General features: G+C 44.0%; 1 protein-coding gene across 6 annotated transcripts in view; it reads left to right on the top strand.

Annotated features, from left to right (window-relative positions):
* The window catches only part of DNAJC5G (DnaJ heat shock protein family (Hsp40) member C5 gamma), a 32,586-nt gene that overhangs the window by 7,157 nt on the left and 1,096 nt on the right, over positions 1 to 24,333 (top strand). For 4 of the 6 annotated variants that reach the window (XM_060186737.1, XM_060186736.1, XM_060186735.1 and 1 more), the window contains exons 3-6: positions 19,873 to 19,988; positions 21,907 to 22,120; positions 22,695 to 22,848; positions 24,077 to 24,138. In XM_060186737.1, coding sequence (XP_060042720.1) covers positions 19,873 to 19,988; positions 21,907 to 22,120; positions 22,695 to 22,848; positions 24,077 to 24,123 — 531 coding nt within the window. In that variant the 3' untranslated portion in view covers positions 24,124 to 24,138. Of the gene's footprint in view, positions 1 to 17,417; positions 17,486 to 19,872; positions 19,989 to 21,906; positions 22,121 to 22,694; positions 22,849 to 24,076; positions 24,139 to 24,333 lie in introns of those variants that run through there. The other 2 variants (XM_060186740.1, XM_060186738.1) reach the window with 2 other exon arrangements.

A 24,333-nucleotide genomic window follows, 5' to 3' on the forward strand; every position in this document is an offset into this window, starting at 1 on the left:
TATGGGGGGACTTCTTATATAGTTTAATATCTTACCATATGAGCAGATGCTTCTTCATGTGAAGGCTTTGACATAGTTGTAATCAGTTACTTGTGAAGAAAAAAAAACTTTTAACAAGTTAGAAGTTTACTGTAATTGATAATTTGATGATTATAATTGGTTTAAGTATCTTTATAATTTTGTTTAAAGGTCATCTTATGTGACCTCGTGTATCAGTCTCTGTACAGCAGGATCTTCAGACCAACCTTAATTAAAATATATTCATTTTTAGCTATTTTTTACTTTGGGCTTTAAACACACTCAGGTTACTTAGAGAGTTAACACATGTTAGTGAAAAAAATTTTTTTAGAACATTTACAATGTCAGATTGATGCCAGATTTGTTGTGGATTAATTTCCACAAGATTAATTTACAGGACACTTTTGGGGGCCCTCCAAAAATGTCCTGTATAGAGAATTTGTATTTTAATTTTGGAGATGAATTGTCACGTTAAATATTTAGACTTTTACCTTAAATACTCAGTTACTTTAGCAAATTAATTTTACCTTTATAAGAATTGTGTTGAAAACTCCTTCATTTAATTTTTCCTGGTAAGAATGTAGCTTCAAAGTTACACTTTTAACCATAAAGTTAATGTTTACCAAACTTGAAACACACACGTAAACATGTAGTCTGTAACACACAGGAGGAGAAAAACTTGTGTTACGAAGACATATCATTTCAAACACAAATTTAGATCCGTACTGTCCTAGCTGAACCATTTCTACTCACACAGTTTAAGACTAAATGTTTCATATTTATACCAAGACTTAAAAAAATCAAGAGGAAAAAACAAATTTTTTGGAATGTTTCTGGATGACTCCAGAAACTATGGCTGCATCCAGTGTTTTTATATAAAGTTAATTAAGTTTCAGATTACTCTGAACAAAATGGGTTGTACAAAAAATTTTGGTCATTAAACTCAAAATTTTTTTTTAGTCATTCAACTCACTCACAAAACACAACTGGCCAGTCATAGCATAAGATATTCAGAGAAGGGGGGAAGAGAGGGCTCTGTGAACCAGATTTTTCAGTTTGCGCCAAGTCATATTATGGGTCCTGGGGTGCGTCCTGCAATCAGTCCTCTTGCAGTGTTTCTTGTTTCTCAGGGATAGCAGCACCATCATGTGGGTATTGCTGGACATGGCAGGTAAGAAGCCAGACAAGTTTTGAGTAATCCTACAGAAACACGCATGCAAAACTCCTCCCCATGGCCCTTTCCAAATTTTATTGAGTGGGTCTTTCCATTTGACCTTAATAGGTGTATGGTGTTTGCCAGTGAAGAATAATAGGAGGTTGGTTTGAGTTTTTGTAAATATTAAAGAGATTTAATGTAGTTAAGGCTTTTGCCAGCTGGATATTAGGGGGGTACATTTCCCCTCTTTATTTAATTGAGCCTTAAGGGTTTGATGGGCCCTCTCAACAATGCCTTGTCCCTGTGGATTATAGGGAATGTCTTTAGTATGAGTAATGTTCCAGAGGGAACAAAAGTCTTTAAATTGTTTGCTGGTAAAAACAGTCCCATTGTCCATTTTAAGTTGAAGGGGTATGTCCATTACAGCAAAACAGGAGAGCATATGGGCATATGGCTTATAAGCTTTTTTTGAGCTTTCTCCCATCTGAGCTGTCGCCCACATAAATTTAGAAAAGGTATCAATTGAGACAAACACATATTTTTGTTTGCCAAAGTTGGGTAAGTGGGTGAAATCAATTTACCAAAGAGCATTGGCTTTTAAGCCTCGGGGGTTAGCCCCAAGAGTTTGAACAGCAGGTGTTTTGATTAGATCTGCACAGGAGGAGCATGTAGCAAGAATATGTTTTAACTGTGCCAGAATAGTATCAGGAAATTGATCTCAAAGGCCTTTAAGATTAATATAGGTTAAGGAATGTAAGTCAGCAGGATTAGAGACAGAGGCTAGGAGAATTCCTGAGAAGGTGAGGTGGTCAGCTGCAGCATTCCCTTCAGACAGGTGACCAGGAAGAGGGCTGTGGGAATGAAGGTGTTGAACATACAGTGGTTGAGATCAAGAACAGAGCATAGAGGCAGTTTTTTAAATATTTATTTATTCCCTTTTGTTGCCCTTGTTGTTTTATTGTTGTAGTTATTATTGTTGTTGTTATTAATGTCATTGTTGGATAGAACAGAGAGAAATGTAGAGAGGAAGGGAATACAGAGGGGTGAGAAAGAGAGACACCTGCAGACCTGCTTCACCACCTGTAAAACGACTCTCCTATAGGTGGGGAGCCGGGGGTTAGAACGAGATCCTTACACCAGTATTTGTGCTTTGCACCACCTGCGCTTAACCCACTGTGCTACTGCACAACTCCCTGAGGCAATTTGAATTAAGAGAGGAGAAAGTGGGTTGTCATCAATTCTCACATAAGAATGAGCAAGCCATGGAAGTAAGTTAACATTATACACTCTGTCAGAAAAAAGGTTGAAGGGTTCTGGTACAGCTTTTTTTTTTTTTAATTTATTTATTTTTTCCTCCAGGGTTATTGCTGGGCTCGGTGCCTGCACCATGAATCCACCGCTCCTGGAGGCCATTTTTCCCCCTTTTTGTTGCCCTAGTTGTTGCAGCCTCATTGCGGTTATTATTGCCATTGTTGATGTTGCTTTGTTGTTGGATAGGACAGAGAGAAATGGAGAGAGGAGGGGAAGACAGAGGGGGGGGAGAGAAAGATAGACACCTGCAGACCTGCTTCACCGCCCGTGAAGCGACTCCCCTGCAGGTGGGGGAGCCGGGGGCTCAAACTGGGATCCTTACGCCGGTCCCTGTGCTTTGCGCCACATGCGCTTAACCCACTGCGCCACCACCTGACCCCCTCTGGTACAGCTTTTAAGGCTAGGAGAACAACATAGAGTTCTTTGTACTGAGGGGAGTTATCAGTAAGCTCAGTAAAGAGAAACGTGGGACATTGTTTATCTGGATAATATATAAGGGCAGGAGCTCCCTTCTTGCCACCATCAATAAAAATTGTGGGAGCAGAGGGGATGGGATCTTGAAAGAAAAGTTTAGGTACTAGTAGAGGCAAAAGAGGTAATGAAGCTGTCAATTTATTAGAAGGAAAATGATTATCTGATTGTCCTGGAAAACCCATTAAACTTATGGGAAAACGAGAATGGTGGTGTATGAGCCACTCTATCTGTGAGAGAGAAAGGAAGAATAATTGAATCTGGTTCCCTTCCTAAGACCCAAATTGATCTGTTTCTTCCTAGCGAAGCATAGATGCTAAGGCATCAATCTCAGTAAGAAGTCTTGGAGCTCCCCCTACTGGCATATTAAGCCATTTGAGAACACCATGACTCTGGTATATAGCCCCAACCATGGTAGGGGAGGAGTTAAAGATCAAAAGATTTACGGGAGAGGAGGAAGAGAACAAGGTGCATGTCCTGGAGAGTCTGGTTAACCCTTTCCAGTGCCAAGGAGGCTTCGAGGGTTAACGTACACTTTGAGGAGGGCTGTTTGTTTCCTTTTAACAGATCAAGCAACTAGTGGGGAGATGATACTGCCTAAGCCAATTTAAATTTCCAAGAAAACTTTGTAAAGAAGCAAGATGAGATTAGAAGGAAAAGTAACAGAAGGTTTTAAGGGACAAATCTGCATCAGAGAAATCTCTGAGCCTAAGAAAGATATTGGAGGAATTAGCTGTACCTTAAGGCTGCTTTTCTTGTGGGTGCAAGGGAATAGAGAAAAAACAATCCTGTATATCAATAGCTATGATTGGAATTCCTGTGGGAATTGCAGAAGCAAAAGGCAAACCCCTTTGGGGGAGCCCAAATTTAGCTGGTTTTATTAACCGCACGGAGATCTTGGAGGAGGCGCCATTTTCCCGAGCATTTTTTAATCACAAAGACAGGAGTATTCCATGGGCTCCAGGAATGGTGAATGTGTCCCAAGGACAACTGCTCTTAGATGAGCTCTTTTAAAATTTCTAGCTTCTCCCTAAGCAAAGGCCACTGCTGCACCCAGACAGGCTCGTTAGAAAGCCAATCTAAGCATGGAGTTACGAACAGTGGCAGTTAGTATTGGGGGTGCTGGTCGGATCTAGAAGTCTCACAGGAGTGTGATGCCCTGCAGCAGTGTCTGAGGATATTACCACATCAAGAGATTCCAGCAAGTCTCTTCCCAATAAATTGGTGCTAATATTAGCTATCAAAGGACAAAAGCGTCCGGCAGTCCCTTCCAGGTCTTCCCACACAAGCGAATCTCGTGTGAGGAAATCTTGTGTCAATCCTCCAATGCCATGTAGACATGGTCCTGGAAGGAGTTCCCAACTCTGGGTAACCTCTACTTATCTTAAAATTGTCTTGTCTGCTCCAGTACCAATCAAACACTTAAAAGGAATTTTACCAATCCTTACTGTAATAGTAGGGTGACACCTTTCTAAAACAGGGGTAGTCCACAAAATCTCAGGTTCTGAATCCACGTTGTTCGCTTGCTCCAGTCAGCTATTTTTACACTGGGAGTTCCCAAATGCTGCGCGTTCCTCCTCCCGCTCACTCTCTGCTATTGTTAAATGGTGTGGTGGGTGAAGTGATGGGTTGGGTCCCGGGCTGGGCTTTTGTTTATGGAAGAAAGGTGGGGCACTGAGCGGGAGACCCACTTGACTCCCTCTTGAAGGTGTGGCTGAGGGATGCCTCGTGCCCAGTTTAAATCTAAATTCAGCAGGGGCATGCCATTTTTATGGAACTTAGACCAACAATCTTTCCTCGAATATAAACCTTTCTGGCATCTAGGACAAGGCATTCGAGGCCTCTGGTTCCCTGACTGGAAGTGGGGTCACGGTTTATTTTCTGAACAATGGTTATGCCAATGACCTTGGCGACCGCACTGGTAGCAAGCCCACTTTGGCTTATCTAGGGCAACTGCAAAGGCCTGGGTCATAATGGTTGCTTGATAAGAGCTTGATCCAATCTCCTGTGTTGCTAAAATCCAGGTGTCCAGGTGTTCATTTTTAAGACTGAGGCATGCCTGATGGAAGTCAGAAAGCATGCCATCCCAGACAATAGAACGCAGGAGAAAACGGGCATCAGGATCATAAATCTTTCTCTCCAAACCTGATTGGACCCTGGTAATGAATTTAGCTAGGGATTTATCAGGTTCTTGGCAAAGGGAGAGAATGGGGCTGAAGCTGGTCCCGTGGGGGGTGTTAACCGCTCCCATGCCTGTAATGCGCAGAGGCATACCTGATCAAAGTAACCAGGTGGAAACTTGGCCTCTTCCTGTTGAATTCCAGTTCCCAAATGACCTGTTCCAAACAGAGCCTCAAAATCCTACTCAGGCTGATTCTGGCTATTTCTCCGGGATTGCTATAAACATTCATCTCTAAAAAATGCCTCCCACTGAAGGAAGAGTGAGCCTGGGAGCGTAGTGTGAGCTACATTCCTCCAATCTTGGGGGGTATTATGGTTCTGGAGAAGGCCTTGTAAAATGGATCTGGTCCATGGAACATAAACTCCATCCTCCTTAATGACCTGGCAAAGTCATTTAAGATCTGTGGAGGAATACAGGTACCACGCCTGAGGTCTCTGTCTATTGGATGCAACGTTTACCAGGAATGTGTGGACTTGCTCCAGAGGAAAAGCTCCGTCACGAAGCTGGCAAAAGTATTCTGTGTCCAATAGCAGCGTAGCGGCAGGGGGTGGAGACGAGGTAGGAGAAGGTGTACAAGAGGCAGCAGCAGCCAGAGACGTGTCTGCTGAAACGGAAGCCTCTGGGTGAAATGCAGAGGGCTTAGGATGGGTCAGGATCACGGCAGGCTTTGCTTTCTCTAGAAAGCATGTATGGTGCTGGGTAAGCAGAATGACCTGTTCCCTTAAATCTCTGATCGCAGCCTCAAGGTCCCTTAGCCTTTTGGGAGGGGACCCTGCATATCTCCTGAAAGCTGCGACCATGGTCAGGAGGACCCAAGGTGCGGCCAAGAGCAAAATGTCCCAGAGATAGAAAACCTGTCTCATGAACAAAGAGTAGAGGGTTTGGGAAACCTCTTCATAAGATGGGAAGGTTGCCCATGGTGGAGGGGGTCTCGAAAAATAAGAAGAGGGAGAAAAAGAACCGCAGTGCCTTCCTTAAACACGAGGCTGCAGAGAGCCAAGTGGCATATACTTATCTGGGGGCTGGGTGGGTTAGGTCCCACATTGGTGCGCCAAAATGCCGGGCTAGCTTTGCTGGAGAGAGAGAGACGAGGAACTCGTGGCGGCATGGTAATACAATTCTTTATTGATGCAGATGTCCCAGAGGCGGGTGTCAGCACTGTGGGTTTAGGCCACATGGAGCTAGCAAAATGACCGCCTGTCACTATGCATGCTAGCCCTTCTCCAGGTCTTCTCCAGGTCAGGACTCAGAAGAGAAAGAGAACGAAACCAGGAACAGCAGCAGGCTTATATGGTAAAAACGGAAGTGGCAAGTCAGGAACAGGATTGGCTAGAAAAGGGGGTGGAGAGAGGCAAAAGGCATGCTGGGAAGGTGGAAGCATCCTTAGCAACTGTTGTGATGGTTTTAACTGAATTAGCAATATCCTGAGAATTCGACTTCCGGAGGCGGAGCTACGAGCAGCAGATTGCTTTCTCTCCTCTCCTCTCCTCTCCTCTCCTCTCCCAGATCAACTAGGAATACCAAAGGAGACCACCCGGACCAAAACAAGACAGGACTAGAATGACCACAGGAACCCAGTAAATCACCCGTGAGTACAAACACGCTTGGCTGGTGACAGAGAAGAGAGAGGGGCCTAAGGAGAGATTAAGTGACTGCTAACAGTTCAGCAGTTTATCAGTGGAAACACCACCTCCAGTCTGCTCCACCAACAAAGGGACAGCTGAAGGGAGGAAAGGACTCCCCAGAGACTCACCAAGTACAACTCTGAGTCTCCATTGCTACTACCCTCAGAATCTGGAGCAGCAGCAGGGAGGGACACCAGGGGACAGAGATCTAACCGGGAAACTCAGGAGAAGACCTATACCTCGGTGGCATAGCTGAGGGGCTGTGAAAGTCTCTTTGCATAACCACTGGATTATCTCTGCCACACCCTGCTTTATCTCTTGGTCAGGAGTCAGTGATTAAGCTAAGAAGCCTATTGATAGTTTAAAAGCCCTCAGGCTCCCATAGCCTACAAGGAAGAAAAAAGAAAAAAAAAAAAGAGGCTTTTACACCACTGAGCTCCAACTCAGGGATTGAAAAAACTGTTAACTTCCACCACGGTAAACCCTTTAATTAACTTACTTAGACACAAGTCAATCCAGGCAATAGTGATCAATAATTTGAAAAGTACTGATAAAGGGAACTCATAACATCATATATAAAATGGTTAAAAAAAACAAGAAAAAATACTGGAGACTCGAACCAGGACAAGAGTCCAGCTAAAAGTCCTCCAGAGGGTGAAGCACAAAACAACGAGTTCAACATCCAAACATTAGCTAAGGAAATAATAACAGGAGTGAGTAAAGAATTTGAAAAAATTGTAATCAGAAATGCAGGAACAACAAATGAGAATATGGAAGAAAATTCTAATTATCTCATGGTTATTAGAAAGCTGAAAGCTGAAATCGCTGAGCTAAGAAGGCAACTAGCTGAACAAGCTAAAACAGTATCAGAGCAGGGCAACAAAATAGATGAACTCCAGAAAGCAGTAGAGGGCAGAGAGAATAGAATCTATGAGGCTGAAGACAGAATTGGCAAGATTGAGGATGAATTAGAGACAACTAAAAAAGAAGTAAGAGATCTCAAAAAGAGATTAAGAGATGCTGAAAACAACAACAGAGTCCTATGGGATGACTTCAAAAGAAACAATATATGCATTATTGGCTTACCAGAGGAAGAAAGAGAAGGAGAGGAAGAAAGCATTCTCCAGGCCATAATAGCTGAAAATTTCTCTAGTCTAGACAACACCAAAGACATAAAGATTCAAGAAGCCCAGAGGGTCCCAAACAGAATTAACCCAGACCTAAAGACACCAAGACATGTCATACTTAGATTGGAAAGGAATAAGGATAAAGAAAGGACCCTCAAGGCTGCAAGAGAAAAACAAAGAGTCACCTACAAAGGAAAACCCATAAGATTAGCAGCAGACTTCTCCATACAAACACTACAGGCCAGAAGAGAATGGCAAGATATCTATCGAGTGCTCAATGAGAAAGGCTTTCAGCCAAGAATACTATATCCTGCTAGACTGTCATTCAGACTAGATGGAAGCATCAAAACCTTCTCAGACAAGCAACAGTTGAAGGAAGCAACCATCACCAAGCCTGCCATGAAAGAAGTTCTGAAAGGTCTCCTATAAACAATCAGAGCACCACAAATAGGACATATATCAAAACACTCTAAAATTCTTCAAGAATGGCGTTAAAATATCTTCAATCTTTGATATCAATAAATGTCAATGGCCTGAATTCACCTATTAAAAGACACAGAGTAGGAAGATGGATCAGAAAACACAACCCAACAATATGTTGTCTACAGGAAACTCACCTAACTCAACAAGACAAACACAGACTTAAAGTGAAAGGATGGAAAACTATCATACAAGCCAATGGCCCACAAAAAAGGGCAGGAACAGCTATTCTCATATCTGACATGATAGACTTTAAAATAGATAAGATTAAAAAAGATAGGAGTGGACACTACTTAATGCTCAGAGGATCAGTCAATCAAGAGGACTTAACAATTATTAATATCTATGCACCCAATGAGAATCCATCTAAATACATCAAACTTCTACTGAAAGAGCTACAGCAATATATTAACAGCAACACAATCATAGTAGGAGACTTCAACACCCCACTATCTCAACTTGACAGATCATCCAGGAAGAAAATCAGTAAAGACATAAGGGAGCTAAATGAAGAGATAGATAAACTAGAACTATTGGACATTTTTAGAGTCATTCATCCCAAGAAACTGGAATACACATTTTACTCAAATCCACATGGATCACTCTCAAGGATAGACCATATGTTAGGCCACAAAGACAGCATCAGCCTATTCAAGAGCACTTAAATCATCCCAAGAATCTTCTCAGACCACAGTGGAGTTAAACTAACACTTAACAATCAACAAAAGATTAGTAACAGTCCCAAAATGTGGAAGCTCAACAGTACACTTCTTAACAACTTCTGGGTCAAAGAGGAAATCAAGGAAGAAATCAAAATGTTTCGAGAGTTCAATGAAAATGAAGACACAAGCTATCAAAATATTTGGGACACAGCTAAAGCAGTCCTAAGAGGGAAGTTCATAGCTATACAAGCACACATTAGGAAACAAGAAAAGGCACAAATAAACATCCTGACTGCACATCTTAAAGACCTAGAAGAAGAACAACAAAGGAATCCTAAAGCAACCAGAAGGACAAAAATCACTAAAGTTAGGGCAGAAATAAATAACATTGAGAATAGGAAAACCATACAAAAGATCAATGAAAGTAAATGTTGGTTCTTCGAAAGAGTAAACAAAATCGACAAACCTTTAGCCAGACTCACAAAACAAAAAAGGGAGAAGACCCAAATAAATTGGATAGTAAATGAAAGAGGAGATATCACAACAGACACTGCAGAAATTCAACATATCATGCAAGGCTTCTTTTTTTTTTTTTTTTCATGCGAGGCTTCTATGAACAACTATATGCCACCAAGCTAGAGAACCTGGAAGAAATGAATGATTTCCTAGATACCTACCAACTTCCAAAACTAAGTCAAGAGGAAGTGGATAACATGAACAGGCCCATCACAGCTAATGAAATTGAAACAGTTATCAAAAATCTTCCCAAAAATAAAAGTCCTGGACCAGATGGTTTTACAAATGAATTCTACAAAACTTTCAAAGAAGAACTAATACCTCTACTTTTAAAAGTCTTCCAGAAGATTGAAGACACTGGAATACTCCATGCCAGCTTCTATGAAGCCAACATCACCCTGATACCAAAAGCAGACAGGGACACAACCAAAAAAGAAAACTACAGACCAATATCTCTGATGAACATAGATGCAAAAATATTGAACAAAATTCTAGCCAACCGGATACAGCAGTATATCAAAAAGATTGTTCATCATGACCAAGTGGGGTTTATGCCAGGCATGCAAGGTTGGTTTAATATACGTAAATCAATCAATGTGATTCACCACATCAACAAAAGCAAGACCAAAGACCACATGGTCATATCAATAGATGCAGAGAAAGCCTTTGACAAAATACAACATCCCTTTATGATCAAAACACTACAAAAAATGGGAATAGATGGAAAATTCCTGAAGATAGTGGAGTCTATATATAGCAAACCTACAGCCAACATCATACTCAATGGTGAAAAACTGGAAGCATTTCCCCTCAGATCAGGTACTAGACAGGCCTGCCCACTATCACCATTACTATTCAACATAGTGTTGGAAGTTCTTGCCATAGCAATCAGGCAGGAGCAAGGAATTAAAGGCATACAGATTGTAAGAGAAGTCAAACTCTCCTTATTTGCAGATGACATGATAGTATACATGGAAAAACCTAAGGAATCCAGCAAGAAGCTTTTGGAAATCATCAGGCAATACAGTAAGGTGTCAGGCTACAAAATTAACATTCAAAAGTCAGTGGCATTCCTCTATGCAAACACTAAGTTAGAAGAAATTGAAATCCAGAAATCAGTTCCTTTTTCTATAGCAACAAAAACAATAAAATATCTAGGAGTAAACCTAACCAAAGAAGTGAAAGACTTGTATACTGAAAATTATGAGTCACTACTCAAAGAAATTGAAAAAGACACAAAGAAGTGGAAAGATATTCCATGTTCATGGGTTGGAAGAATTAACATCATCAAAATGAATATATTACCCAGAGCCATCTACAAATTTAATGCTATCCCCATCAAGATCCCAAGCACATTTTTTAGGAGAATAGAAAAAATGCTACAAATGTTTATCTGGAACCAGAAAAGACCTAGAATTGCCAAAACAATCTTGAGAAAAAAGAACAGAACCGGAGGCATCACACTCCCAGATCTCAAACTGTATTATAGGGCCACTGTCATCAAAACTGCTTGGTACTGGAACATGAACAGACACACTGACCAGTGGAATAGAATTGAGAGCCCAGAAATGAGGCCCCACACGTATGAACATCTAATCTTTGACAAAGGGGCCCAGACTATTACATGGGGAAAGCAGAGTCTCTTCAACAAATGGTGTTGGAAACAATGGGTTGAAACATGCAGAAGAATGAAACTGAATCACTGTATTTCACCAAATACAAAATTAAATTCCAAGTGGATCAAGGACTTGGATGTTAGACCAGAAACTATCAGATACTTAGAGGAAAATATTGGCAGAACTTTTTTCCGCATAAATTTTAAAGACATTTTCAATGAAACGAATCCAATTACAAGGAAGACTAAGGCAAGTATAAATCTATGGGACTACATCAAATTAAAAAGCTTCTTCACAGCAAAAGAAACCACTACCCAAACCAAGAGACCCCTCACAGAATGGGAGAAGATCTTTACATGCCATACATCAGATAAGAGTTTAATAACCAACATATATAAAGAGCTTGCCAGGCTCAACAACAAGACAACAAATAACCCCATCCAAAAATGGGGGGAGGACTTGGACAGAATATTCACCACAGAAGAGATCCAAAAGGCCGAGAAACACATGAAAAAATGCTCCAAGTCTCTGATTGTCAGAGAAATGCAAATCAAGACAACAATGAGATATCACTTCACTCCTGTGAGAATGTCATACATCAGAAAAGGTAACAGCAGCAAATGCTGGAGAGGCTGTGGGGTCAAAGGAACCCTCCTGCACTGCTGGTGGGAATGTCAATTGGTCCAACCTCTGTGGAGAACAGTCTGGAAAACTCTCAGAAGGCTAGAAATGGACCTACCCTATGACCCTGCAATTCCCCTCCTGGGGATATATCCTAAGGAATCCAACACATCCATCCAAAAAGATCTGTGTACACATATGTTCTTGGCAGCACAATTTGTAATAGCCAAAACCTGGAAGCAACCCAGGTGTCCAACAACAGATGAGTGGCTGAGCAAGTTGTGGTCTATATACACAATGGAATACTACTCAGCTGTAAAAAATGGTGACTTCACTGTTTTCAACCGATCTTGGATGGACCTTGAAAAAATCATGTTGAGTGAAATAAGTCAGAAACTGAAGGATGAATATGGGATGATCTCACTCTCAGGCTGAAGTTGAAAAACAAGATTAGAAAAGAAAACACAAGTCGAACCTGAAATGGAATTGGAGTATTACACCAAAGTAAAAGACTCTGGGGTGGGTGGATTGGTGGGGAGAATACAGGTCCATGAAAGATGATGAATGACATAGTGGGGGTTGTATTGTTAAATGGGAATCTGGGGAATGTTATGCATGTACAAACTATTGTATTTACTGTTGAATGTAAAGCATTAATTCCCCAATAAAGAAATAAATTATTTAAAAAAAAAAAAAAGCAGTATCCTGAGGGGATAATGTGGTGGGGCTCTTTCAGACAAAACAATGATTATGTAAATAGACCATAGTGTCAGCAATAGAGCATGGAGCAGAGTGGGAGGGAGATTTGGGGGGCTGGCTTTAAGGCCCGACAACATGTAATATGCAGGTCTTCAGTTGGGGCGAGAGAAGCCATTATGTGGCGCCCATGGAAGGCAGGCAGGGAGCTGGGTACAAAAGGAGTAGCCGGGGGAGACACTGGTCTCCACGTCAGAAGACTCTTCAGCCACTCTTTGCACAATCACACAATGAAGTGTGAGGGTGAGGGTTAAATCTCTGAGGTCCCTTCCAGCTCAGGAATTGCACAATTATAGAAGCTGGGTGTTTGGGTATGACAAATTATGATCACTCTCTTCCACTGCATATGTTACAGGGTGTAATGTTTGGGGTATAAATATGCCAATGTCTGCTGTCTGGATGTATGTATCCCAGCTATATGACTACAACTTTCGCTGTTTGTGGGTAAATAGGGATGTTATTTGATTTCCTCCAGGAGCGACCAAATGGCTAAGATAATAAGTAGAAACTATAATAGTGTTCCGGAAGGTGGCACAGTGGATAAAGCATTGGACTCTCAAGCATGAGGTCTTGAGTTCAATCCCCAGCAGCACATGTACCAGAGAGATGTCTGATTCTTTCTCTCTCCTATCTTTCTCATCAATTAATAAATAAAATCTTTAAAAAAAAAGAAATTATATTAAACTCAAAGACACAAAGTGTAACAGGAAGGCAAATTTTCCAGAAAGGGCTTTAGTCTGGAGACATTCCTTAGTACAGTCATTTTTTTCTCAGATTTTTTCCCTTTAATGTGCTAGAGGTGGTACCCAGGATCTCAAGTCTGTGTGCTACTGATGGGCCACTGCATGGCCTGCTTTTCCCATTACTACATTGAACTTAGTGCTGACATCAGCCCTGTGAGGTGGCACCAGCTTTTACAGGAGATAAAAGAGAGAGGCTCTGAAAGTAAGTGACTTGTTCAAGCTCTCATAGCTCATCAGAGCCAGGGGCAGAACCAAGATGTAGACTGCTGTCCCTTTCATAACTTGGTGTTAGAGGATGTCCTGTCAGGGCGCCAGGTGGTGGCACACCTGGTTAAGAGCAAGCACCCAGGTTAAGCCCCTGGTCCCCACCTAGAGGGGGTCTGCAGGAGGGAAGTTTCACAAGCGGTGAAATAGTGCTACAAGTGTCTTTGTCTCTCACTCTATATCCTCTCTTCCTTCTGAATTTCCCTCAGTTTTATCAAAAATAAATAAATAAAAATTAAAAAAAGAAGATTCCCTGTGAAGTCAGATAGTGGCATACCTGGTAGAACAGACATGACCCATGTGCAGGTACTCAGGTTCAAGCCCCAGGTCCCCACCTAGAGGGGGGAAGCTTCATAAGCAATGAAGCAGTGCTGCATCTCTCTGTCTCTCTCTCTCTCCCTCCCTCCCTCCCTATCTCCCCTTCTATCAATCTGTCTCTATCCAAAATCATAGTAAACAAATAAATAAAATAAAGGTGCTCAATCCAGGAAAAATGGAGTTAAGAATGGGTGTGCTTCTGGGTGAAGGCCAAACACAGAGCCTTAACTAGAGGTGACCAAGCGTACTTGCCTGCACTGGCTGCAGCCACACTATCTCAGAGAAGAGGCTCAGAGGATGTAAAGACAACAACTGTTGCAAGTGGTACAAACTGTGATTAGAGTGACTCAGACTGTCAGAGGGAAGGGAACAGAGTGATCATTTTCTGGAGTGATTACTAACTCTTCTCAGGATTGGTCCTCTTCCTCAGGGCTCATAACCTCTCCCAGGAGTGCTAAGAGGGTCAAAAAGGGACAGTTAAGTGACTGTGCCTTAGAAAAGGTACACATGGGTTCACTCATTCAACCAGCCAATCTTTACAAGGCACTCAGTATCCCTGGAACTGAGTTGGGAACTGGAGCAAGATGAAGACAAGGGCTGGGGTGTTAGCATAATGGAACATGAAGACAGACAACAAGCTCAGAATCATCAGTGCTGTCTCAGCAAGTAAACTGCATGTCTACCATGCATGAGGCCCTAGGTTCAATCCTCAGCACTGTATGGGAATATGATGGACAGCACCAAGTTAAACTACATGGATGGAGTCTCTCTCTCTTTCTAAGTAAATAAATAAATAAATAAACAAACACTGAACCAGACACACATGTACAGGAGGCTTTGGGCACATTCCTCACACAGTTCATTAAGAACAATAAAATGGGGTGGGAGTATAGCATAATGGCTATGCAGAGACTTTCATGCCTGAGGCTCTCAAGTCCCAGGTTCAATCCCCCACACCGCCATAAGCCAGAGCTGAGCAGTGCTCTGGTAAAAAAGAAAAAAAAAAATAAATAAAATGGGTAGGCATAGCACAGCAGGTTAAGCGCACATGGTGTGAAGTGCCCCTGGCTCCCCACCTGCAGGGAGATCACCTCACAAGCTGTGAAGCAGGTCTGCAGGTGTCTATCTTTCTCTCCCCCTGTCTTAACCTCTTCTCTCAATTTCTCTCTGTTCTATCCAAAAACAGCAATAACAACAGTAATTACAATGATAAACAACAAGGGCAACAAAAGGGGAAAAGTGGCTTCCAGTAGCAGTGTAGAAACTAGAGGCAAAAACATTTAAAAATAAAATGGGGGCTGGGAAGATAGCATAATTGTTATGCAAATGATTTTCATGATTGAGGCTCTGAGCTACAGGGTTTGATCCCCAGCACAACAAACCAGAGCTGAGCAGTGCTCTGATAAAAAACTGATAATGCCAAAAAATTAAATAAAAACAAAGAAGAAGCTGAGATCCTTCGAGCATGACAGATCAGTTAGTCAGCAAACAGCTGGGAGAGGAAGCCCCCAGGCAGAGGGAGCAGTACTGGCCAATGGCCCTTGAAGTGGGACGGACTACAGTGCCAAGAGCCCAGGGCAAGCTAGACAGCAGGACTTGCCAGAGCAGGAATGAGAGATGGAAGCTGGGCCACACTGAGCAGAGATTGAGGGAAGGAATCCACTGTGAGTGCACTGTACTAATGCCTACAACTGTACTAATTCCCACCACTCCACTCCCAGTGCTAGTGAGGATACCAACTGGAGGGTCAGGAGTGTTTACTTTCTATGCATGAGGACTCGGGTTCAAGTTCCAGCACCACATGGAGACATCATGGATGGCACTGAGGGAATTCCAGAACAGTGGTGTTGTGGTGTCTCTCCTCTATCTCTGTCTATCTTTCCCTCTCTCTTTCTCTCAAAGAATAATTTAAAAAATTGCTCAAGGTCCTAATATTATTCCCCAGCACCAAATAAATAATAAGTAAATAAATAAATTACCCAGTTGTCTGGCTATGTCTCTCATCCAATGATGGTGATGAAAGGTTGAGAGTTGGAGAAATTTGACATCATACAAACCACCCCCAAAACAGCGTGTTTTAGTTCCTTCACTTTAGGTGACTAAGGTCTAAATTCACAGGTCCATGAGCTGGGTCAGCTATTCCCTACCTTCCATACTACTCACAGTAGAGGTTTGCAGACAATAAGTAATAAATCACTACACTTGTTACTTACAGACTCTGTAGCTAGTTTGCTCAGATGACTCCATCTCTTGGGTTGGAGCACTGTTTACCACTTAAGACCTAGAAGCAGAGGTAAATGTGCACAAAAAACTGTAATAAAAGGAAGAGAGTGATAAAAGCCACAAGAGGGGTAATAGAGAGATATTATTGAAGTAATAAAACTCTTTCAATTACATGTGGTACGAGCCACTGAGTGCTCCACTGTGGAGAAAACCAATATCACAAAGTGGTAAATTCTAAGTGGCACAAATACTACCTCCTACGGGAGATCACAAGAACTGAGGCTGGGTGGAGAGAAAGAGGTGCTAACTTGGCCTGCAGGAGGAACATAAATTGGTATTTTTGGTACTTTCTGGAAAGAAAGTTAGCAATGTGAATCTAGAGCAAGCCAGCGGAATAGCTTACTTGGATAGTGGGCTGCTTTGCTATATTCACGACCCAGTTTAGAGCTTGTCCCCCAACACACTGACGGAAGCTTCAGTGCTATATGGTCTTTCATTCTTCTTTTGTGCCTTCTCTGTTTCTATCTTATCTTAAATATATATAGATATATGCATATGTATATCCCCACCAAAATTATTTTTGAACCAGTGATTGCACTTCAGGAATTTTCCCCTTGGGAAATAAGATTTTTTAAAGATATGGAGATAAGAATTTTAATTATAAGGCTAGTATATTATCAAATGGCTTGAAACAACAGAACTATCCAATCAGGATTATGTAATTACATTATGGTGCATTTTCATGATGCCGTGTTATTTAATGAAAGTTTTTGAAGAACAGAAGTAACTTCTGGAAATGTTCCAGGTAGTTTTAAAAGGAAAGTACAAACCAATAGTCACAGCATAATACAAGACATGCTCTGTCAGAACAAGGTGGGGACAACTGAGTGAAGGCAGGATTCCCAGGAACACTGACATGTGAGGATGTGTCAGTTTCCTGGTAGGAAGGAAAGGAAGGACCAGGTGGTCCAAAAAGTACTAAATTCTGAAAACAAACACTGGGAAGGTGAAACTCTTTTTGAGTAAGTCTTGCAGTTGACTATACCTCTGGTATAGCCTGGTATGCAAGCTCAGTACCCTTCCTTAAGCGAGCCATGAGTCAGGACTGCGATATGGATGGGTGAACCCCCTCACACCGGAAAAAGGATCACCTGGCACCGCCATGACCGGAAGTCCTGGCAACGACGCTGGCGCCCAGGAGATCCTTACGCTCAGAAGTCTCGGGGGGTGAAATAAGTCCCGGGGCTCCCACAGTCTCGCTCCCTAGTCCTTCCGGTGGCACCAAAAAGAGCCCAAGGGGTTAGAGTCAGTGCGCAGGCGCAGTGGGAGGCTGGAGCCATGTTTCTCGCCTCGGGGGAGGTTGTGTGAGGCCCAAACACTGAAGAGAGGCTCTGAGGTAAAGCGCCAGGCCAGGCCCACACCGAGCCAGGGGCTTCCAGGCCCCTAGCGCCTGCCTGCCTGCCTGCCTTTCAGAGCCTGCTGCCTTGGCTCTCCCAGGCTGCAGGCCTCCTGCGCTCTCCGCGTCCCTTGTCCCCTTGTGGGTCCGCCACCACTGCTTCCCTCCCACCAGCACGCCAGCAGGGCTGCTTCCAGTGAGGATGGGTCCCCCCATGTTGCCAAGCCCCCCAGTAGGCCTCCCGCTGCCTCGGAGCTCTGGCAAAGCCACTGCCCCTGGCGTGGACCTTCCCTTGATGGCCGTCCGTCTGGGTGTAGCTGAAATGTCTGGGACATGTGAAGAGAAGATATTATTTCCTCCCATCCTGTCTTTATTTTAACTTTAATTTTTTTATTCCCTTTTGTTGCCCTTGTTTTTTATTGTTGTAGTTAATATTGATGTCGTCGTTGTTTAGGACAGAGAGAAATGGAGAGAGGCGGGGAAGACAGAGAGAGGGAGAGAAAGACAGACACCTGCAGACCTGCTTCACCGCCTGTGAAGTGACCCCCCTGCAGGTGGGGAGCCGGGGGCTCGAACCGGGATCTTTACACCGGTCCCTGCGCTTTGCGCCACGTGCGCTTAACCTGCTGCGCTACCGCCCGACTCCCCCATCCTGTCTTTCTTTTAAAGTTTTGTTGACTTCTTGGTTTTTTTGTTTGTTTATTTTTTCTTGCCAGAGCACTGCTCAGCTCTGGTTTAGAGTGGTGTGGGGGAAATTGAACCTGGGACCTCAGAACCTCAGATACGAGTCTTTTTGTATAACCACTGTGCTACCTACCCCCACCCTACTTCTTGTATTAATAAGAGAAAATCCTGGGAGTCGGGCAGTAGCGCTGCGGGTTAAGCGCACGTGGCGCAAAGCGCAAGAACCCTCGGAAAGATCCAGGTTCGAAGCCCCGGCTCCCCACCTGCAGGGGAGTCGCTTCACAGGCAGTGAAGCAGGTCTGCAGGTGTCTATCTTTCTCTCCCCCTCTCTGTCTTCCCCTCCTCTCTCCATTTCTCTCTGTCCTATCCAGCAACGACGACATCAATAACATCAACAATAGCCACACCAATAAAAAACAAGGGCAACAAAAGTGAATAAATAAATATTTTTTTAAAAATAAGAGAAAATCCATGGAACGCAGGGCCTCAAAATAGTGAGGCCAGCACTGGCCACCTCCCCCGTTGCTCTGTGTTTCCTGAAAGTGGTCTGTCTCCTGTAGGCAGATCCACTGGGGCAGAAGCAGACAAAGGGGAAAGAGAGAATAGAGACAGAGAAAAGGACTTTGCTGCACTTTCGCTGTGGGAGGGCAAGATGCTGGTGACAACAACAATAACCACAACACTATTATTGGTGTTGCCATTGTTGGATAGGACAGAGAGAAATGGAGAGAGGAGGGGAAGACAGAGAGGGGGAGAGAAAGACAGACACCTGCAGACCTGCTTCACCGCCTGTGAAGCGACTCCCCTGCAGGTGGGGAGCCGGGGGCTCGAACCAGGATCCTTTTGCTTTGCACTACCTAAGCTTAACCCACTGCTACCGCCCAATTCCCTAATGCCTGATTTTTGTTAATTTATTCTTTTTTGTTGCCCTTGTTGAGTTTTTTTGTTTTATTTGTTTATTTATTTATTTATTTTAGCACTGCTCAGCTCTGGCTTATAGTGGTGCTGGGGACTGAACCGGGGACATTGGAGCCTCAGACATGAAAGTCATTTTGCATAACCATTATGCTGCCTCCCCAGTCCTCATTTTTAAATTTTAATGTTTTATTTGTGAGGGTTTTTTTGTTGTTGTTGTTGTTTTAATATTTATTTATTTATAGATGGAGACCAAGAGAAGTTCAGAGGGAAGGCAAAAGAGGGAGCTGGAGAGAGACACTGCTTCACTGCTTGTGAAGCTTTGCCCCCGCAGGTGGGGACTGGGGGATTTGAACCCAGGGCCTTGCACACTGTAATGTTTGTGCTCAACCAGGTGGCCCACCACCTGGCCCTTAATTTTTGAGTTAATAATGATTACAGGTAGATTACAGGGTTAGAGTCCCTCTCCCAGCCCTCCCACCTGAGTTCTGTGTGTCGTCTCCCCCTCTGCCTAATGATGTTCCCTACTTCCGTCTGAACCCACTGAAGAATGGGAGGATTCTGCCTTTCTTTCTGGCTTCTGGACGTTGTGTGAGAAGACATGCTGAGGAACAGGTGATCTTGCAGAGCAAAGAGAAAGTGCCAGAATGAATGCCTTTCCTGCTCTCCTGCTAGGCACAGGTCCCCTGCTGTCTGATGACTGTCCCTTTACCTGCCTGAACTGGGAGCTCATTACTCAGTGGCCTCCCCCGGGGAAGCGTCACAAATGCTGCTCCACTCTGACCCAGATCATGGCTCATCTGGATGAAGCTACCCAGAAACTGTCCAGGACCGGGTCGAGCCTCTATGCAGTGCTGGAGCTGCCGAAGGGAGCCTCCCTAGGAGACATCAAAAAGGCCTACAGGTTCAGACCTCCGACCCTTGAGAAGCCCTCGGACCCTCCTCCACCCCACCCTTTCCTTTCTATCTTACTTTCTGACCCATTTTTGTTTAATTAGTTTTATTTTATTTTATCTTATTTTAGTTGCCCAAGCCTAGTACATTCACAGTTCCCCTGCTTAGCCTTTCCTTTGTTGTTAACTTTAGGTAGAAAAAGGAGGTCTGGGGGAAGGAGCCTCACACTTGGTCAGGTACAATCTCTTGTCTTTCTTTCTTTCTTTCTTCCTCTCTTTTTATTTTCTAAGCGGAGCATTGCTTAGCTCTGGCTTATGGTTGTGCCAGGGATTGACCCTGGGACCTCAGAACCTCAGACACGAATGTCTTTTGCATCACCACCATGCTATCTCCCTGGCTCTTTGACACTTTTTACTTTTTTATTATCTTTATTTATTGGATAGAGACAGCCAGAAATTGAGAGGGAAAGGGAAGATAGAGAGGGAGAGAGACAAAGAGACACCTGCAGCCCTACTTTACCACTAGTGAAGCTTTTCCCCTGCAGGTGGGGGCCGGGGGATGGAACCCAGGTCCTCGCTCATTGTAACATGTACGCTCAGCCAGGTGCATCACTGCCCGGCCCCACTTTGATCCATTTTTTTCTTATTTATTTATTTATTTTCCCTTTTGTTGCCCTTGTTTTTTTTTAATTGTTGTTGTAATGATTGTTGTTGTTATTGATGTTGTTGCATCACGTGCACTTAATCCACTGTGCTACCGCCGGATTCCCTGTTATTGATATTATTGTTGTTGGATAGGACAGAGAGAAATGGAGAGAGGAGGGGAAGACAGAGTGGGAGAGAAGGACAGACACCTGCAGACCTGCTTCACCGCCTGTGAAGTGACTCCCTTGCAGGTGGGAGCCAGGGATCCTTCTGCGGCCCTTGTGCTTTGTGCCATGTGCACTTAACCTGCTGCACTGCGACCCAGCTCCCCACTTTGATCCATTTTTATTTTTTATTTTTATTTATTTATTTTCCCTTTTGTTGCCCTTGTTATTTTTTAACATTTTCTTTTTAAAAAAAATATTTTATTTACTTATTCCCTTTTGTTGCCCTTGTTGTTTTATTGTTGTAGTTATTATTGTTGTTGTCGTTGTTGGATAGGACAGAGAGAAATGGAGAGAGGAAGGGAAGACAGAGAGGAGGAGAGAAAGATAGACACCTGCAGACCTGCTTCACCGCCTGTGAAGCAACTCCCCTGCAGGTGGGGAGCCAGGGTTCGAACCGAGATCCTTATGCCGGTCCTTGTGCTTTGCGCCACCTGCGCTTAACCCGCTGCGCTACAGCCCGACTCCTGCCCTTGTTATTTTTTATTGTTGTAGTTATTATTGCTGCTCTTGTTGTCATCGTTGTTGGATAGGACAGAGAGAAATGGAGAGAGGAGGGGAAGACAGAGGGGGAGAGAAAGATAGACACCTGCAGACCTGCTTCACCGCCTGTGTGAAGTGACTCCCTTGCAGGTGGGGAGCTGGGGGCTCAAACTGGGATCTTTGCACTGGTCCTTGCACTTCGCTACAGCCCAACTCCCTTTGATCCATTTTTAAACCCCAAGCCTTGACTCTGGAACTGGATGGGACCATTCCCCCCTTCCTCCTCTTCTTCCTCCTCCTCCCCCTCCCCTTCCCCTCCTCCCCCCTCCTCTACTCCTTCCCCTCACCCTCTTCTTCCTCCTCACCTTCCTTCCCTCTCCCTCCCCCTCCCCCCTCCTCCATCCTCTTGCACTGGAAGTGGTCAGTTTGAACTGCTGGCCACCACCCTTTGGACCAAATCTCATACTTTCCTTCTTTACCATGTAGAGACCCACCCTTGTCTTTTATCCATCCAACTTGGCCTTCCCAACCACTCCCCATCCTCTCCCCACCCTCCTTTTGGATGTTACCTGAGTAGGAGACTGGCCTTGAAGTACCATCCAGACAAGAATCCAGGCGATTTTCAAGCAGCAGAGATATTCAAAGAGATTAACACAGCCCATTCCATCCTGAGTGACCCCAAGAAGCGGAAAATCTACGACAAGCATGGTTCACTGGGGATATATATATATGATCAATTTGGTGAAGAAGGCGTCAGATACTATTTTTTCATAAATAGTCCTTGGTTCAAGGTATCTAACTCTTCCTGGGCAATCAAAAATAAGGAAGGAGGGGCAGGGTGATGGCACACTTGGTTGAGCGTACACTTTACAGTGCGCAGGGACCCAGGTTCAAACCCCAGTCCCCACCTGCAGGGGGAAAGCTTCACAAGTGGTGAAGCAGGGCTGCAGGTGTCTGTCTGTCTCTCTCCCTCTCAATATCCTCCTTCCTCTTAATTTCTGGCTATCTCTACCCAATAAATAAATAAAAGATAATTTTTAAAAAAATAAGGAAGGAGGGTCACCTGGGAGGTGGCACAGCAGATAAAGTGTTGGGCTCTCAAGCATGAGGTCCTAAGGGTTCCTCCTCTCCCCCAGCATTGTATGTGCCAGGGTGATGGGATCTCTCTCTCTCTCTTTCATTAATCAGTAAATCTTTAAAAAGAATAGGGAAAAATGGGAGACATTCTCCTCCAGGACACTGATGGTCCTCTCTAGGACAGATTCCTTGGTTGTCTCATTTTCTGGGTTTGAGTAAGAGTGAGGGAGAGGAATTTGAATGGAAATAGAAAGACTTCTGCCAAACTCGCTCTCCCTTCCTTGCCAGGTACTTCTCATCCTCTGCTGTCTGCTCACCTGTTGCTGTTGCTGCTGCTTTTGCTGTTTTTGCTGTGGATCCCTGAAACCACCTACTGGGGAAGTCATGAGAAGGAAGCAGCAGGAGGAGGAGGAGGATGCCCAGAGAAAGCCTTCACACCCAGGTGAGACCCACAGGGACTGGGGGCGGACTGGGTGAGGGGTGAAATAAATGCCTCAGGTGTGGCCCAGCAGCTGGCACAGTGGGTCAAACACTGGACCCTCAAGTCTGAGGTTCCGAGTTCCCTCCTTGGCTTCTCATATGCCAAAATGATGCTCTGGCCCCTCTCCTCCTCCCCTTCTTTCTCCCCCTCCTCCTCTTCCTCCTGCCTCCATAATAGATTAAAAAGAAAGAAAGCAAGAAATGGGACTGGGGAGACAGCATAATGCTTATGCAAGCAAGTTTTAAGCCTGAGGCTCTTAACTCCCAAGTTCAATCCCCAGCACCACCATAAGCCAAAGCTGAACAGGGATCTGGTAAGAAAGAAAGAAAAAAAGAAAAAGAAAGAAAGAAAGGAAGGAAGGAAGGAAGGAAGGAAGGGAGGAAGGAAGAACCGAGAGGGCCTGGTGGTGGTGTACTCAGTAGAGTGCACACATTACCATGTGTGAAAACTCAAGCTCCAGCCCCCACCTGCAGGGATGAAACTTCACAAGTGGTGAAGTGCTGCAGGTCTCTCCTCTCTCTCCCCCCCCTTCCTCTCTCTCACACACTCTCACTTCCTCCCTCTCTGTATCTCATTCTCTATCAAAAAAAGAAAGACAAACTTTTAAAAAGTGGCCTCTGGAAGCAGTGGAGTTGTGCAGACACTGAGCCCCAGTGATAACCTGGTGGCTAATAATAATAATAATCACAGCAAAGCACTTTCCAGATGTTGGGGGTGAGAGATTCTGTTAGAAGTAGCACCAAGGACCAGGACCCCTAAACACAGGAATGTCCGTAGTGAGGCAAAGTGCAGAAAGCGGAGGAGGCACACTCAGTTTCTGAGGCCCGGAAGCCGCAGACTGTCGGCTGGAATGTCATGCTGAGTGGTCAGCTTAGGGGTGTGGTGGAAATTGAGGTCAGCAGTGGAGTGCAAGGACGTGTCTAGAAAAGGCAGCAGTTGAAGACCAGACAGAGGGAGACAGTTTATTGCTTTTACTCAGGAGGAAGATGAAGCGTCTGAGGTTAGCCCTGCTCCAAGCAGCTACACTTTAAAGAGTGCTTTGAACAAAACGCACACCAGTGCCGCTGAGCACTGTGAATGAGTAACTGTAAGGTGATGGTTTCTTCACTGGTAGCCTCAACAGTTGTTACCAAATGACTATATTACATATATGTGTTCTCTCTTTTTTTTTTTTCAAATTCCATCATAGGAAAAAAGAAATTTAGAAGCAGTGAAAGTGATAATGAAAAATATTAAAAGATGAAGTGTAAGGTATGAAAATGAGTAAGGGGCTGGGTGGTGGCGCACCTGTTTGAGCACACATGTCATAACACACAGGGACCCAGGTTCAAGCTCCTGGTCCCTACCTGTAGGGGGAAAGCTTTGTGAGTGGTGAAGCAGGGCTGCAGATGTCTTCCTGTCTCTCTTCCTCTCTATCTCCCCCTTCCTTCTCTTGATTTCTGATAG

The sequence above is a fragment of the Erinaceus europaeus genome, chromosome 3 (genome assembly GCF_950295315.1).
Source record: "Erinaceus europaeus chromosome 3, mEriEur2.1, whole genome shotgun sequence".
NCBI lineage: Eukaryota > Metazoa > Chordata > Mammalia > Eulipotyphla > Erinaceidae > Erinaceus > Erinaceus europaeus.